The 17,957-nt window shown below is 32.4% G+C and overlaps 2 protein-coding genes across 2 annotated transcripts; both read right to left on the bottom strand.

Moving 5' to 3' along the window:
* Positions 1-2,870: 2,870 nt before the first annotated feature.
* Positions 2,871-5,075, bottom strand: LOC143072570 (E3 ubiquitin-protein ligase TRIM45-like). The gene has a single exon (XM_076247580.1). It carries the CDS (start codon positions 5,036-5,038, stop codon positions 3,170-3,172), a length of 1,869 nt encoding a protein of 622 aa, XP_076103695.1. The 5' UTR covers positions 5,039-5,075; the 3' UTR covers positions 2,871-3,169.
* Positions 5,076-9,008: 3,933 nt separating this feature from the next.
* On the bottom strand, positions 9,009-17,957 carry LOC143072580 (regucalcin-like). Its single transcript, XM_076247590.1, has 8 exons — positions 17,825-17,957; positions 16,312-16,486; positions 15,652-15,831; positions 14,860-15,075; positions 14,443-14,583; positions 13,833-14,022; positions 11,268-11,349; positions 9,009-9,203 (listed from the first exon to the last, which is right to left on the bottom strand). The coding sequence occupies exons 2-7, from the start codon at positions 16,466-16,468 to the stop codon at positions 11,286-11,288; spliced, it is 948 nt and encodes a 315-aa protein (XP_076103705.1). The 5' UTR covers positions 16,469-16,486; positions 17,825-17,957; the 3' UTR covers positions 9,009-9,203; positions 11,268-11,285.

The following is a 17,957-nucleotide window of genomic DNA, read 5'->3' on the forward strand; positions in this document are numbered from 1 at the left end:
TGATAAGATATATCTCTCGCATACATATACATCCACTTTAGAATATGCAGGCGAGCTATGGAATGGATGCTGTGTTAGAGATTCTGAAAAAAATTGAGGCAGTCGGAATTATAACTGGGCTGCAAGCAAGAGGTTCCTACTTTTTGACACTGGATGGGGAAATTTAAGTTCTAGAAGAAATAGACGTTAATTATGTTTATTTCATAAAATACATCGGAATAATGTTCCAGAATATCTTATGAATCTCAGATTATACAGATAATGGTTATAAAACTAGAAACTGTTCTCACTATAGAGTATCTAGCTATTTTATTTTTTTACCTTTTTTTAGGTCTTTCCACTTTTCCGTGGAAAGACCTATTGGTTTTCTTCTGATTATTTTTTTTTCTTCCTCCTAATTTTTTTCCTTCGCTGTTTTTTTGTTTCTCAAGATGTCGCTTAGATATTTGGAATGTGATATCGAATAGTTTATACCCTTTTGAAACTGACACCGCTTAACCAAATACATTCCCATATAAGAGTTATCTCCCCGAACACTGTTTTTCTTGTGATCTTTAAGGCTTTGCAACCGTATAAGAAACCGACAAATTTATTTTATCAAATGGCTCATTATATCCTCAGGATGTTCTGTTTTATTTTGACCAAAGCCGTATATAGATTCCATATGAGAGTTTCCCCCCCCCTTTTATGTTTGATATAAGTAATATTCATTTCTAACTGGTAAACCATAAGTAATAGAGACCTAGGGTCTTTAGATTTGAGGTCCTTAGTCCAAAAAAAATGAAAACAAGGTCATTTTCTAAATTTTGATTTTGGCTTATTTTCACTTATTTCCAATAACCGTAAGAGATATCGATAAATCATCTTTACTAAATTGTTAGCAGTGACATGTTGTAACACTTAAATATTTTAATTGCAAGGGTACATTGACTGTAAATGGGAGTTTTCTCCCCTTTTATATTTAGAATTATGCGTTAAGTGATATAACTCATTATCCTTACATATCATGAACCTAGGGTCTCTTGACTTGAGGTCCTTAGTTTATGACCTTGAAATTGAGGTCAAGGTCATAGGCAAATTGGACATTCTAGATTTTGACCTTTGCTTGAAATTCATATTTATACATCATAAAGCCATAGGAATTGACATTCAAACTGAATTTCAATGTTTTCATATCAAATTATATTGTTAGTGGTGGAAAGACCTTCAATTGTTCTTTGAACAATTGGTTTTTAATTTAATTTGTAATCTTTTGTCTCTCCCTGAATTCGTGCGTTGAATGTATTACCGGTAGATGCATTCAATCTTCTCTAAATTTCAAAAATGGCGAAACGTTATTTAATTTTTGGTATCTAAAAATTACCTTATTGGAAATAGGATGGAAAATATTTGCATACAAAATTAAGACACAGATGTTGTCCTTTAAATGCTGATTTATACAGTGTAAATTTAGTAAATGACCCAAGTTGTGATTGTGGGTGTCCATTAGAAGATTAGATTCAATTTTCTTAAGTCCACTCTACATAAATTTAAAAATCAGCTATACGATAATATCTTATTAGTTGCTTTTTCAATAGATCATATTTTATTTGGAACAGACGAAATTGTTGTTGAACAAATCACAATCCTTTTCAGAAATATACGTATTCGAGCGTCACTGATAAATCTTTTGTAGACGAAACGCGTGTCTGGCGTAAATACAAAATGTAATCCTGGTATCTATGTTGAGTTTATTTATATACGCCATACAAAACGATTCTTTGCTATTGATGTATCTTAATGCATACTCGTATCAAACTGTTACTGTTTGAACTTGATATATTTATTGTATATATTTTTATCGACGCCTAGGAGTCGATATTAAGAATTGAACGATGGACAGTCAGTGCGTGAATTTTTCTTGCTACCGAGACGTGAATAATCAAAGTTTATTGATTGGTTAGGACAATCCAGACCTAGTAAATGTCCTTCAATCCCGTAGAGTATCGGATTTGTCCTCTCTATTTTAGCAATCAGATTTTGCCTGGTCATTAATCATGCATATTCATGATATTGGTACACAGGTAACTTTTATCTATAAATAGTCGAATCTTCTGGAGTTTCTTAAACAGCAACGTTAAACGATATATACTACTTCATAACGTGTGACCTCACGTGTGTGGTAAAATTTGTTGATTGATGCACTTGGCTATTCTAGTAAATGAATAAATCTACAAAGCGAGAGCACTTTCCATTTTCATCAGCTAAGAGTCGACTTAGCCCTTTTTGAAAGGCTAATGCTTGTTCATATTGTACTGAATTTTATAAATATTTTTAAAAGTTTTTTAAATTTGTAAATGGTACAATAGTACTTGTTAGGAGAGGATTATGTTGAGTTGTTATAACCTACATCCAATCCTATTGTATATTTAGACAATAAAAGATGTTTAAACTAAACCACATATTGACCTTTGAACAATTATTATATTCACAAAAGTTTAAAGGAGGTAATATTAAAGTTTTATATGTGTAAATTAAGATCGTGTTCATTGATCGTTTTTTTGTTAAATTGCATATGCCGTATGCATTCCTGGTTTTGTGCAGTAGTTTCGGTACTTATGCATTTATAAAAAAAACTATGTTTACATATATTACAAAACAAAATCAAAATTAATCCATCACAAAGAATGCATAATCAATCTTCAACTTTTAGATACAGATGTTGTGTTACCATTATTATGATTTTGCCATATCTAATTGAATTTTATCATTATTTTATTATTAATTTTTTTTTTATCTTACATGATCATTAAAGTTGTCAAGATTTGGAAAAATAATCGATGAACAAATCAAACAAATGATTCTTATTTATTCAGAAACTTGGAGCATGGTGTCCTTTTAGCTTATTATACAACACTGTTTTTTAAATTATTTTTAAGATTTAATTTCTGGAGTCTCATCCAATATTTAACTAAATAAAGTCCACTTATGAGCTTTTAACCAATGATATGCCTAGAAAAATTATTGGAGGTAAGATAAAACGCTGTAAAGGTGAAAATTCAAATCGAATTCATTGTAGAACGTCTTTTTTTTAAACCGTGCCCACTTTATCTTGTTTGTTCTGATTTTTTTTTATACAGTTGGTGTTTACAAAAGCAATGATAATATGATTCACAAAAACACAATCATTTTAATGGTATGAATAGATTTTCATAGTTTGTCTATTGTCAAACACCCACAAAAATCCACATTTATCAATAGCGATAGGATTAGTTTCATTTAAATTTCCATTTATTTGAAACGGCAAGTTTCGCAGAAAAACACCATTTTCTGATAAAATATCAATTACACTATAATTGTAGCAGTCCGCTACTAAAATATGTCCGTAATTATCAACAGTTAAACCTCGGAATTTTGCATTGGATCGTGTAAATGTGTCCAGAATTATTCCATGCTTATCGGTAATTACAATTGTACTATTGTGCAATGTCATAACAAGATTTGAATTTTTATTTTCTAATATCATATCTGTACTAGTAAAAATGTGGGTGATCTTCAGTCTATTTTGTTGATCCGTGATTTCAAATTTGTTTTGAACACCTTCTAGTTCGGATACTTCACAAAATACCTTTTCCTCTTGATTATACACAAGCAAATTCCCATTTTGCATGAAACAACCAACCAATCCGTTTTGAAATGGAACTTTGAACCCTTCTTCATATTTCTTGTCAACCCTCTTCTGTGCAGAATGTCCAGTCCAGAACCATAATTCATCTGCAGACTTTCTCAGCATTCTGCTGCCTTCGGCTGGTGGTTTATAAGTAGAACGCACAGTCCCATCACGATTATAGAGGCGAACTGAATCTTCAAAGAGTATCCACATATTGTCGTTACTAGCGGCAACAATATCTTTGATATTTTGTTGAAGTTGGAAGCTATGTACCATTTCTACTTTTGTGAACAGTTCAGGAATAGGCAATGGTGTATATACAGGTTTTATAACATTTACCTCCGAAGAAGTATTAACCTTTCCAAGCAATTTTTCTACGGTAGCTTCAGTGAATGCCTCACAGTCGTATTGTAACTTATGCAAAGTCAAAGGATTCACAGCTTTTTTCAGGACTTTGTCGAGTTGACTACCGACGGCAAAAAAATCCTCCATGAACTGTTGATCTGGAGATCTGGTGATGAAATCCTCTGATGTCTTGACGACACCAGCTAATGACAATTGCTCTCTTTCTATCTCATCCAAATACGTGTCCATTACTTTAACATCTTTCTTTTTTATCTTGTCGATTATAGTCAAACTTTTGTTCGTCAATACATCAACGGTATTACAAAATACTTCCTTCATGCTTGAAGTATGTGCTATAATATCCCTTTTCACTATGTTAAGGTGTTTGTAATAGTTATTTTCTTCTTGTTTAACTAACTCTGTAGTGGTTCCAAGAACCGATATTCTCGATTTCAAGCTTGTTGTTCTAGCCAGAAGAGTTTTCTTCCTAGTCTCAATCAACAGCGTCAGGTTCTGGATATCGTGCAACCCATGTGCCTTTTCTGAACACTCGCTACACAACAATAAATTACATGGTTTACAAAATACGGTCAACTCTTTTCTATGTTCCTCGCATTCGTTTAATGAATCTTTCTCGTGTTCGTTCAATCGATCTTTCTTCAAGTTCTCAATCGAGTGATTCTGAGACGTTTTCAGTTTTTTGTGGTAGTCGCGACAGTTCAAGCATAAGTTTATCCTACAGTCTAGACATTTAGCTACCACAAAATTCTCTTCCGAACATAATTCGCATATGTCCGTTATTTCATTGCCACTGTTAGATGGTTCAACGTTGAAAGGATAAGATTTTAAGCCACTTACCCCTTTTTCTGGTATAGAAATGTTTGTCCTACATAACGGACAAGTCAAGTAGTTATCATGAACATCCAGTTTTTCGAGACACGGTGTGCAAAATGAGTGGAAACAGTCCAAGAGCCGCGGTTCTGTGTACGGAGACAAACAAATCCCACATTTTGATTCAATATCAGAATAGTGTCCGTGCGCCATGCTGAATCGCTGTAGCTTGACAACATAACCAAACAAGGAAGTTTTGATATATCCAAGTATTGGCTTTTCAAAAGCTTGTTGAAATAAACTAGAACTCACCCGTGACATCGCGGATTCGTGACTGAATTTAAATACACACAGTTTATTTTTAGCCTGGTTTTTAGTATTTGTATTGTCATCTGGAACAGTCATATTAATTATAAGGTGCATAGTTTTTTTCTAAATCTTTTTGCTTGAACCCGTCCTAGTTTTTTTTTACTATAGAACAGAAAACTTCTTGTATTTTTGTCGAGCCTGCGACTTCTGTCGCTGAAAGTTGGACATATGGATAGTGATCAAGCAGCAGCGGCGGCGGCGTTAGCTACCTTCTTAAAAGTTTTATATTTTAGAAGGTAGGCCTGGATGATTCTTACGATGTACATATATGCCTTAAGATACGACGTTCCCGTCTGTCATATGTCCATTGTCCTTGGTTCAGTGACTCTTAAAAAAAAGTTTAGATTTTTTGAAATGTTAGTTTCTCTTTTATCATGATTAAAGGATGAGTATATTTAGTATGTGTGTACCTTGCAAGACGCCCATGCCCGTCGGACCGTTTTTTTTTCATTTAACCTCGTCTAATTTTATGTATCAGCGATCAAGGTTAAGTTTTCGCGATCGAGTCCATATCTCAGATAATATAACCAATAGGTCTACTATATTTGATGTATGTAATGATTGTTAGATGTACATGTCCAACTGGCAGGTGTCATCTGAACTTGCCCTCATTTTCATGGTTCTGTGGTAAAAATAAGAATAGGTCACAAAAGAACAACGATGCATACATTAACAAAGCTCTACTAGTTGGTACTGACATGCCAGCTCCAGATTTCATTTAAACTTATTGAAAGATCATATCTGCAGCATATGAAAATCAATGTCAGTTTGACAAGTTTTGTTTGAACTTGACCTCATTTTCACGGTTCATTGCTCAATGTTATTTTTTTTTTGTGTTTTGTGTCTGCTTAATGCTGTATGCAAAAGGTCAATCATATTTGGTGTATGAAAATATTTTACAATGCACATATCCGTTTAATTGGACCTTAAACTTATTTTCAAGGTTCATTACTCAATGTTAAATTTTCGTATTTTGTATGTTTTTCTAATATTGTGTAACAGGTCAACTTTATTTGGTGTATGGGATTATTTTACGATGTTTGTGTAAGTCTGGCATTTTTCATTTGACATTGACAACATTAACATTGTTCTTTTCTCGATAATTGTTAAGTTTTTGTGTTTTTGATTCGTTTTCTTTTTTAACTCTAAGCAGTAGATCATATATATTCTGTGTATGGAATGATTGTAACAAAGGTTTATATTTCTCGCTCAGTTTATCTTACCTCGACCTCATTCTCTTGCATTACAAATGTTAATGTGATTTCGTGCTACCTAAAAGTAATATTAATATATGTGGAAAATAAAAAGGGTCTGTAATGGTGTACTTTTTTTTTTTTATCAAAACTACTGTCCTATATTAGTTATATATAAAGTTAAATTTGTTGATTCGTCGTTTCTATGTCATACCGGCTAACATCTTCGCTAGTCCGCCAAGGGTGGAGAGAGCGGGAGTGGATCGTAACCCTTGGCTAGCGAAGATGACCGGCTAACAAATGGAACATCTTTATTATAGATGTGCAAATCCAGATACTGAGATAGTCTGGATCCTTTATTCTGTAACCTTTCAATTTTTATTCACAATTTAGTATAGAGCGTTTAAGGAAGGAATTGTGATGAAAATTTATTTTAAGTTGCAGTTTATCCGAATTCGCGGGAAGATTGTTCCAATCATTAGTAAACACATTTATCTGTCTTTTTATCTTTATTCGTTATTTTATTGATTTGAAATTACCATTTCCTCAACATTAGTGGGAATATACCAACTTTAACTGCATATTACGGGGCGCCGAATGTTACTCTTCTTGTTTTGTAAAAAAAATCAATTCTGTCATAACAAAATCATTTTTGTCTTACAAAACTATGCGATACAGACTTGTTTTATGAGAACTTCAATTTTGTGATAACAAAATTCATTTTTGTAGACAAAATTCATTTTTGTCATGACAAAAGTCAATTTTGTCAAAAAGGTATGCAAATATAAACTTATTTGCATACAAAATTGACTTTTGTTACCTGATATGGAAATTAAAACACAAAAGTCAATTGTGTGAGACAAAATTGAATTTTGTGAATTAACTTTTGTGAGACAAAATTGACTTTTGTGAGACAAAATTGTCTTTTGTGAGACAAAATTGTCTTTTGTGAAACAAAACTCAATTTTGTGAGACAAAATTCAATTTTGTCAATTTTGTCTCACAAAAGTCAATTTTGTCTCACTCTCACGAAAGTCAATTTTGTGTCACAAAAGTCGATTTTGTATGCAAATTAGTTCACAGAATCAAAACTAAACTAATTTGCCTACAAAATTGGCTTTTGTCGCCCAATTTTCAAATTAGGTAACAAATGTTAAGTCTGTGTTACAAAAAATGATTTTTTTCATGACAAAAGTAACTTTTGTCCACTGAAAGATAATTTTGTATGACAAAATTTTAAATTTGTAGTATGCTACAAATTTTGTTAAACTGAACTCATTTTTGTTGAACAAAACTCACTTTTGTCCGTACAAAATTGAATTTCGATTACAAAACCACAAGAGTCGCATTCGGCGCCCCTTACATATAGGATATACATCCATATATGATACACATTTCCCAATTCATACGATATTCAGCTGCTGGCCCGACTTTGTTAAACATTGTTAAACGTAACCAGTGTCTGAGCAGAATGTTGACACACCTTGATATGACAAAAAACGTCTCGTCCTTTTTCTTAAAAGTTCATTGGAAGACACCAATATCTTATTGACATATATTCCGTATGAACTTCACAAACAATGCACGATGGTCTTAAAGTATAGATTCACAATACTGATGTTGTTTATCAGGTTAACTGTTAAAGTCAGTGTTTATTTATTTATTTTTGTGGTAAATTACTAGTCTTTATACTGTTTAGTCCATATTGGGTGAGATCCTTTGGGCAAGATACTTATCCATCCTGCAATTGTATTATTGTGCTTTGTTCAATTTTTGTATTCTTTTCTTTCATTTTTAATGATGCGTTTTGTTTATGTGCCATTTTGTTTTTCTTAGTTGACATATTTGTTTATTTTGTATAGTGATTACAATAGTAATAGAATATTGACTGCTGTTCCCATATTTTTAACATTTTTAACTTTTTTGCTTTCTTCACATATTTGTTAATATAATAGAATTGTATGCGACTATCATTTAAGTGAGAGGTAGCTATAAAATCCTGCACCAAGTCAGAAATATGACTATTGTTTTTCATTCGTCTAATGTGTTTAAGCTTTTGAATTTGCCATTTGATAAGGGACTTTCCGATTTGAATGTTCCTTGGAGTTCGGATATTTTGTTATTTTACCTTTAAAATCAAATGGTCTTATAAGAGACTGGACTGGTCTATATATTTATAGTCACGTGTTTGCATAAGAACTCGGAATTAAATTTTATCTTTATATTTAAAGCTGCTGAATAATTTTTGTGTAGTTTTTTCTTAAATAAATACTCAAGCATTCATATTAAGGAAAATACCTGAATTAATGAACTATTTTTGGATCTATGGTAAATATATTTCATATAAATTATGTTTGTGCTAAGCATCAGAATTCAATATTTAACCTGATGAAGACGTTATTTGAAGTCCATCTATATTTCATCTTCATTTGAAAAAATATTAGATACTTATCTTTTGTAGACGAAACGCGTGTCTGGCGTATATACAAAATTTAGTCCTGGTATCTATGATGAGTTTATTTATTGAAAATTGAAAATCTCAACTTACCAAATACGCTTTTTGATTAAACATTTTTAACATTTTTAACATTAGAGAAAAAAATATCATCTTCCTCATAACCATAAGCTAAGAATTTCAGTGCAGTTAGGGTTAAATAAAAAGTCGACTGATGGTACAATATATCTTTTCAAATATACAGTGAATGGATAAAATGATTGTTCTTCGTCTACAAAAATTGTCAACAATTGAATTCGTAGTTTGTAATTTCCATGAAATTTTCTCCATGTTATATAAACCACTTATGTACACTTTCAACCTGCAAATATAAGTAGTATTAAATAACTTTTGTAAAAAGTTGTCCCAATCTGTATTATATACCACAATAAATTTGATCTGCGTGCATCGCTTATTTGTATGATGCATGCCGGATTTTGGTTGTTTTTTTAATCACGTGTTTTAAGTTATATCACTACATTTATATTTTTTTTTACAAATCAGAAGTAAAACCTGTTTGATTAGTCAGTTATGGATCTGTTGTGCGAAGTAATTTCTGGTTGTACCCATTACAACCTTTTTACACAATCAATTTTATGTTTATTATTGATAAATGATAATGTATTCATAAAAAATGAATGACAGAGCAACACGAAGCCCACCATAAATTGGGTGTGATCTGATATGACCCCATCTTCGCTAGCCAAGAGTAACGATCCTATCTAGCCTTGAGAGGATTGAAACGGATCGTAGGCCTTATCTAGCGAAGGTGATCATTTATGACCCGGGAAGAGTGACAGATCCGGTACCAAGAGTGGCACAGGTCGTGTACAATAACCTTGACAACTTGCATGTCAGGCATAACATGCATAACTGCTAGTAGTTCTTTGTTAATTTATGTATCATTGTCATTTTGCTTAGTTTCTTCTGTAACCTATTCTCACATCGGACTTGTAGACTTTTTACAACTGATGTTACTGTGCGTATTGTTGTGTGTTTGTTTTTCTACATTCGCTAGAGGTATAGGGGAGGGATGAGTTCTTACTAAACATGTTAAAGCCCGCCGCATTTTTGCGCCTGTCCCAAGTCATTAGATTATGTCCTTTGTTAGTCTTGTAAGTTTAATGGTTTTTTATTTGAGTTCATTTTATGTTTTGGAGTAAGGTATGACGTCCATTTTTACTTAAGGTAGCACAATACAAAGATTTTTCATCCCAAGCAGACATCTTTAAACTGATGTAATTCCACTCATCCTTTTTAAATTTTATAAATGTGGAACCAAAAGAAAGAAGAAAGATTAATCTTTCAAATTGTGATAATTTCATTATGACATAATTATTACATAATTAATTGTTATGTAATTAGTTGCTATATTGTGATGTCCATACTTGAATGAATTTAGCTTCTTTGTTGTTCATAGCATCCCAAAATATTTTATAGATTCTTGCACAACACAGTTTGACCTCCAAAACAGTATCTCAGATTTTTCCTATTGTATTTCATTAACTCATAAATCTTCAATGAAGTTTGCAACATCAATTCATAAGAGATCACTAAATTCAATTGGGTATAAAATTTGTTCTATTGATGTTTTTGGAAATCTGAGACACAGTTTTGGAGGTCAAGCTGTGTTGTACAAGAATCTATAAAATATTTTGGGATGCTATGAAGAACAAAGACGCTAAATTCATTCAAGTGTGGACATCACAATATAGCAACTAATTACATAACAATTAATTATGTAATAATTATGTCATAATGAAATAATCCCAATTTGAAAGATTAATTTTTCTTTTTTCTTTTGGTACCTCATTTATAGAATATAAAGAAGGATGAAATGAATTACATCAGTTTAAAGTTATCTGATTGGGAGTGAAAAAATCTTTGTATTGTGCTACCTTAACTAGTATACATTTTTTGTTTAAGGGCCAGCTGAAGCCCGCCTCCGGGTACGGAGTTTTCAAGCTGTGTTGAAGACACTTTGGTGGCCTTCTGCTTTTTTGTTGGATTGTTATCTCTTTGACACATTCCCCATTTAAATTCTCTTTTTTATAATAAGCAATATCTCACCTCGTCTTCAACATTTGCCAATTTTTAAGGTATTACCCTCATTAACAGGCAATGCCTCTACAACGAGTTAACTCACAATTTGAGTCATGTTGACATATTTTCAGATTTTTACTACTTATTTTTCATACAATTTTATCTTTCTATACATCTATGACAGGTGACGCCCTTTGTGTTCCGTGGACTAAAAAGGCAATACTTCCATTAGAACCATCCTTACCTGTGTTTTGTTAACCCCCTTCGAATGGAAGTCTTTCTAAAAAGGTGATATATTTTTGATTAAAACTTTTAAAACATCGACCTTGTCAGTACGACTTACATGGATAAAACAACGTAATTAAAGATTGCTTTGAGTTTCTGTTTCCGCGGTAATGGTTTCTGTTTCAGTGGTAATACATTTACTGAAAATACAATAAACTACAATATTAAATGAAATACAAACGTGAATATTGTAACATAACGTCTCAAACCTAATTTAAGGGGGGAAAGCGATGGGGAAATGTTTTTGGTAATACCTTTGATACACATGTACAACTGTTTGGGCAAGTTTGGCGATATCATTGCTGATAAACAGTTCATATATACCACTTGTATTTTTGTCCATCTGATGAGTTAAGCCTTTTTCAACTTATTTGTATAGTTCGTTCTTATGTTGTACTGTTATACCACTGTCCCAGGTTATGGGAGGGTTGGGATCCCGCTAACATGTTTAACCCCGCCACATTATTTAAGTATGTGCCTGTCCCAAGTTAGGAGCCTGTAATTCAGTGGTTGTCGTTTGTGTGTTACATATTTGTTTTTCGTTCATTTTTTTTATATAAATAAGGCCGTTAGTTTTCTGGTTTGAATTGTTTTACATTGTAATATCGAGGCCTTTTATAGCTGACTATGCGGTATGGGCTTTGCTCATTGTTGAAGGCCGTACGGTGACCTATAGTTGTTGATTTCTGTGTCATTTTGGTCCCTTGTGGACAGTTGTCTCATTGGCAATCATACCACATCTTTTTTATACATCCACATAATGTGTTTATTTATGTATTCAAAAGCTTTTTTTGGTTTACATTGTTCGTACTATGAAAGGTGTATTCTAATTCCACGTGTCTTACTTAAAGTTTGATGGTCCCTTGCCTTCATTTGCAGAACTAAAAAAAAACAATACTAAAGCATTCAATTCTTACATTTACAATTTTTCGAAATAGATGTGCATCATTCTAATTTGAATCTGAAAATAAAATATCGAACTCCGAGGAAATTTCAAAACGGTCGTAATCAAATGGAAAAATTAAATGTTCAAACAACGATTAATAACAGCTTTCATATTCGTGACTTTGTATGGGCATTCTTTTTTTTTGGTAGAAAATGGTGGATTTAACCTGACAGTCGCGTAAAATTACATTATATTGACAACAATGTGTGAATAAAACAAACGGGTATAAAAGATAAAAATATCAAAAATAGGGGTACAACAGTCAACATTGTGTCACAATCTTAACCACTATAAAAACAACCAACTTGAAATATGTCACAAAGAAACACAAAAAGGCATAAAGACAAAGCACATAGCAAAAATGAAAGACTAGAATACAAAAATTTACCATAGCGCAATAACACAATGACGGAATGTTAAGTACAGAGCCACGTCATAATTATCTAAAGAAAGAACAGAAAAAAGCCATTAGCAAAAATGAAAGACAAGAATACAACATTTAACATAACACAGTAACACTATGACGGGATGTACTACATGTACAGAGTCACGTGAAATGAATATCACCAAAATCAGACTAAAAAGTAAAAGTAATATTTATGAAGACAAAGAAAAGAATACTATAACATATTATTAAGATGATAAACAACGATGGTACCCAGTATCAATATACTTCAAGACCATCGTATATTATTTGTTGATACGGAATATTTACCAACAAGGTATCGGTACCTTCCGATAAACACTTTTAGAAAAAGGACTAGACGTTCATTAATATACCCCTGGTTCATCAACAGCACATCAGCAGTGCAACTTTGAAGACCTAATAAGTTGGGAAACACATATCCCAAATGGTATGTTGCTACTAAAGTGGGGGAAATTGATAATTTCAAAATGAAAAAAACGTCTCGTTTGTCATTGTTTCTGGTATTGAGATGAATGCGTATGTCAAATTCGAGGCATAAGTTTAAAAATGAGTGGAAAAGCCGTGTCTGTTGTTTCTTTAATTTCTAGTTTTGGGGGATATTTAAACGGAATCCAATCAGAACATTTTGGATTATTAATGGAAGGAACATCATCAATATATATCTGAATGTGAAATTAAACAACCTGGCTTCTTTGATCTTCTAGTGTTTGACAAGTGTCTGCAGGAACTCCGACTTAATGTAAATAAGAAGAGGTCGACAAGGAGAGGTGCAGGGTTCGTTCCCATAGGAATGCCGACAATTTGTTGAAAATGTCTACCTCCAAATTCCACAAATACATTATCAATAAGAAATGCATACCAGTCACCTGTTCCTCTGTGTGGCATGTTTTATCTTTTTGTTCACTATAAACAAAATATGTTGTATGGTATCCTCAAGTAATAAATCTAAAGCGTATGCTAGCAACTTTATGTTGAAAAGCATTGTGGATTATTTCTTTGGGACGATTTTTCAATTTCACATAGGGAATGGTGGTTTGAAAAAAAACCAAAAGTTTTGATAGAACATTTTCAGAAAAAGATCGAGATTTAAAATCATAGTTTATTGCTGTAAAATATTTATCAATTTCAATCAATAGTACACAACTATTATAGAATAATAATGTTGTGTTACTATGATGTTAAAGACCATAACGACATTCATTGTGTTTAATGGTTGCAGTGTTATTTTCTTATATAAATATGTTCCCTACCCTCTGTATTTGTAGCAAGGAAAACCTTTTACTCCCAGCCCAGTCACTTTGAATACAGATCCTGTTAGTGGAAACTTTTCAGCATCTTCTTCAACACAACATGTAACGTATAACTCATCATTCTTTGTACCACCGAAACAACAAGATGTAATTCGCTTTGCAGGCATTTCAACTGTTCTTATTTGTTTTCCTGAAGAAAGAAATGTATACTTAAATGTTGCATGATACATCTGTGACTGTTATACGTTCATACATTCTGCTCAAAACACTAGTTCATATGATAATTAAATAAAAACTACCGAAATCTGTAAATCAATGTGAACTGAACTAACCGTGTAAGAAATCAACTTTGTCAGATAGTGTTTAATTTTACTCTTCACAACATTTTTTTTTTTTTTGAGTCAAAATTATCCACCCCTTTTGCTATTTAAACATATAAGTAATTCTCATATTTGATTTTGACCCGATCAGAATGCTCCATGCTATCCTCAATTTCTTGTATAATTAGTCATTTCTGACCTTGGATTTTCTCTTTCTATATTGAAAGGAGTTAGTCTATGTGCTGAAAAGATCATTTTAATCTTAAAACAAGTCATCAAAAATATCAAACCTGTTTCAGGATCCATTCTCATCACCCTTCCACCAAAGAAACATGCTATCCATAACATGCCATCAGTGTCGATTGTCATACCGTCTGGAAATGGTGATCCGAATGGACCTTTTTCAAATTCAGCTATAGTTCTTTGCCTACCTACATTTTGAAATAGAATAATGTTTTACACATACTTTTAAAATAGGAATATAAACAACTTATTACTCGTCGTTTTTAATACCAGGGTTTCAACTTTGTATCACATAAGGACTCCCACACCAATCAGAGTATTAATGGTGGTCTTATGATGATATATTATGCAAGATTTTTTTGTTTGCTTTTTCAAACATTCTAATTTGCAATTATTTTATTTGCGACCACAACATTATTAAAGTTCCCTCAAAATTATGACATTTGTGAATCATAGATACGTACAGATTGTCCCGTTATCAATATCATAGTCAAATGCATATACAACTCCTGGTACAGAGTCAATATAGTACATAGTCTTGTTGTCAGGTGACCATGCTATTCCGTTAGAAATAGTGATATTTTCAACGTGCTTTTTTATTGTCCCATCCGTGTCTAGAGAATACAGAGATCCCTTTTCCTTTGGTATTAGAGCCAGATCTTTACCGTTACCCATTGTGCCTAAAACAGAAATCTTCAAAATAAATTCTGTCAATTAAGAAATAATTGCGTGCTTTATTTATTGCGTGTTTTGAAGAAGGATTATTTTTTGCAAAGCCAAGAAAACTTAATACAGTTATATGTATACAATATGCGAGTTCTTGTTATTGCATTAAAAAAAAATCGGAATAATTTTTGAATTTACAGTATCATATTTAAAGAGAATGTTGTTACATTAAAATGTTGATTTCAATCGAATACAATTATGTCGAGGATAAATGTTTACAGCAGAAGCCCACTATATAGTAGTATAAGATATAATGGACTTCTGTCTTTTTACACAGCATTCTGTGTTAATGCTAACTGTATTATATGTCTCTCCATTGGTGATCGAGGTAAGACTATTTCAAAATACAAAATTAAACGCTGAAAAACTAATATATAACAAAAAAAATGCATTGCCAAAAACGATAAAAAGAAAGATCAGATCTTTTAACCAAGAAGACACTTATTTAAAATGTTTCCAAAGTTTTCAAAACAGCAGACTATTTCATGTTATAAAAGCATATTATATTGTAAACAGTACTCTTTACCAACCTGCCCATATCCTACCGCGCGGATCGCATTTGCCATCATTGAATCTGTTGTCAAGTCCATCATCAACTTCATGCAATAGTGTAGTCTTCTCAATGTTCCAATCCAAATGTGTAAGAGTCTTTCCAAGACCAACAATAACACCCCCTTTCGCCCATGGAACAACGAATCCGACGGTGTTATCTCAAATATAATGAATAAAATTTATAGCGAGAAATTAATCATAGAGCTTCGTGGATTTCAAACACATGTGGAAAAATTATGCAATAATACGTTTGATCCGCTCGTTTAGAGAAGGAAAAATAAGATTCCGACAAATTCACAGAAAATACTTCCTTATAATGACATTAACGGTACCAATTTTACTGCAACAGATGCACATTTTGACAACTCTTCAGTGATGCTGGATGCTTAATCATGTGAAACCTAATACAAAAGAGCTAATAAACAAACGAAAAAAAAAAACAAAGCAAAAGTTAAGCCAAACCCGGACTTGTAATCTTGAAATTATGACATATCAATTACATACAATTGGATACTGCACATGTATTTCTAAATTGAAACATTACATGAATTTTCCTTACAGTGTACTAGTATATAAATCTTAATTTGCATAATGTAAGGTAAGTAGTTAAACTATCAAAGAAATAAGTTAAATAGTACCTAAAACAATGTTCTGTTCAACACCAGTGACAGCGTTCCATCTATGTACACTATTAGCGCAGATGTCAACAAAAAATAAGCATTGTGAATCTTCGTCCCAATGAGGTGCTTCACCTATTGTACTACATGCATTTTTTCTAACTACTTCAATCGGCATGGTCCTCAACTTTTACAACTTTAAAAAGATATTGAAGATTCAGTATACATACCAAACAAGAATGAAACCTCTATTTTAATGGAATCAGACCCATAACATGGGCGTTATTTGAAAATTAATAACTGTCGTGCGTTCTAATGGTCCCGTTTCTTACATCTTTTCTGTTTTCAATTGTTGTTTTTGACATAATATATACGAAGTATGTGTTTAGCTATTATTTATTAAGTTTGAATAATTGGTCCTCGTTTAAAAACTTTATAGCTAAAATATCTAACATTTCAGTTTTACACAAATCTTACTTTGTAAATTACTAAAATACTCGATTTTTGTATTTAAAATATTGCCTATCTTTTCTGGACGAGTTGTTTTCGGTATTCCTAGGGGAACCAATGGTTCTCTTCGTTCTGTACCATTTTGACTACATCTGTATAATTAAAATCAGATTTTTAAGGAAGAAGGACAGAACCTGTCACAAATCTTTAACTTAACGTTTACCATCAAGATTGAGATTTTTAGATATGGCGTCAAATCCCCCCTAACTTGGGACAGTGATGTAACAAAACAACCTAATAACAAACTATAAGAATCGAGTGAAAACAGCTCCTCACCTCATCAGATCAGGAGATATCACAGATGTTAGCGGATATTCTCCTAATGTCGTTACTCCAATCCCGTCCCCTTTTTCGCGATTGCAACCTACATAATTTATACTTATTATTAGGTTTATACTAACATGAGCAACACGACAGGTGCCACATTGAAAGCAGGATCTGCTTATCCTTCCGGAACACCTGAGTTTTTGGTGGGGTTCGTCTTGCGTAGTCTATAGTTTCTATGTTGTGTTGTATGTACTTTGTTTGGTTTTTTAGCCATGGCGTTGTCAGTCTATTTTCGACTAATGAGTTTGAATGTCCCTCTGGTATAATGATAACAAAAACAATATAAATACAAATAAAAACAATATTCAAAGATCTATTTACAGTGTTGAATTGACAAAAAGAGAACCAAAAGGGATATTCAAACTCAAAAGTCGAAAATGAACTGACATCGATGTGGCTTAACTCTTGGCTTAGTATCTTCCTTGTGAGCAGCAGGTTTTAGAATAAGTTTATTTAAAGGCTTGATAAGTTTTCGGACTCGGTAAACAACATTCCCGTAAAATTTAGGGTGTTATGATGTTATGCTCTTCTGGTAAGACCTCTTTTGCTTTGATGCTCACAACTGTCTTTTGAATTTCTGACCTGGCCTATCAAGCTTACGTTCTCGAGCAAAACTGACCAATGTTTTTTCTCTATCTTTAAAATTGATATTGGATTTAGAATTTAAAGATAACGTTAAATTTATCAGTATACTCACGGTCACTCTACGTGGATGATGTTATCACCAAATAGATATCGTTTTGTAAATACAGAATGTGATGTCTAGGGATATTTTAAATTAAAATCATGTCTCTAGTTTCTTTTCAATGTAAATATTGAGTGATACAGAG

Source organism: Mytilus galloprovincialis, chromosome 1 (genome assembly GCF_965363235.1).
Source record: "Mytilus galloprovincialis chromosome 1, xbMytGall1.hap1.1, whole genome shotgun sequence".
Lineage (NCBI taxonomy): Eukaryota > Metazoa > Mollusca > Bivalvia > Mytilida > Mytilidae > Mytilus > Mytilus galloprovincialis.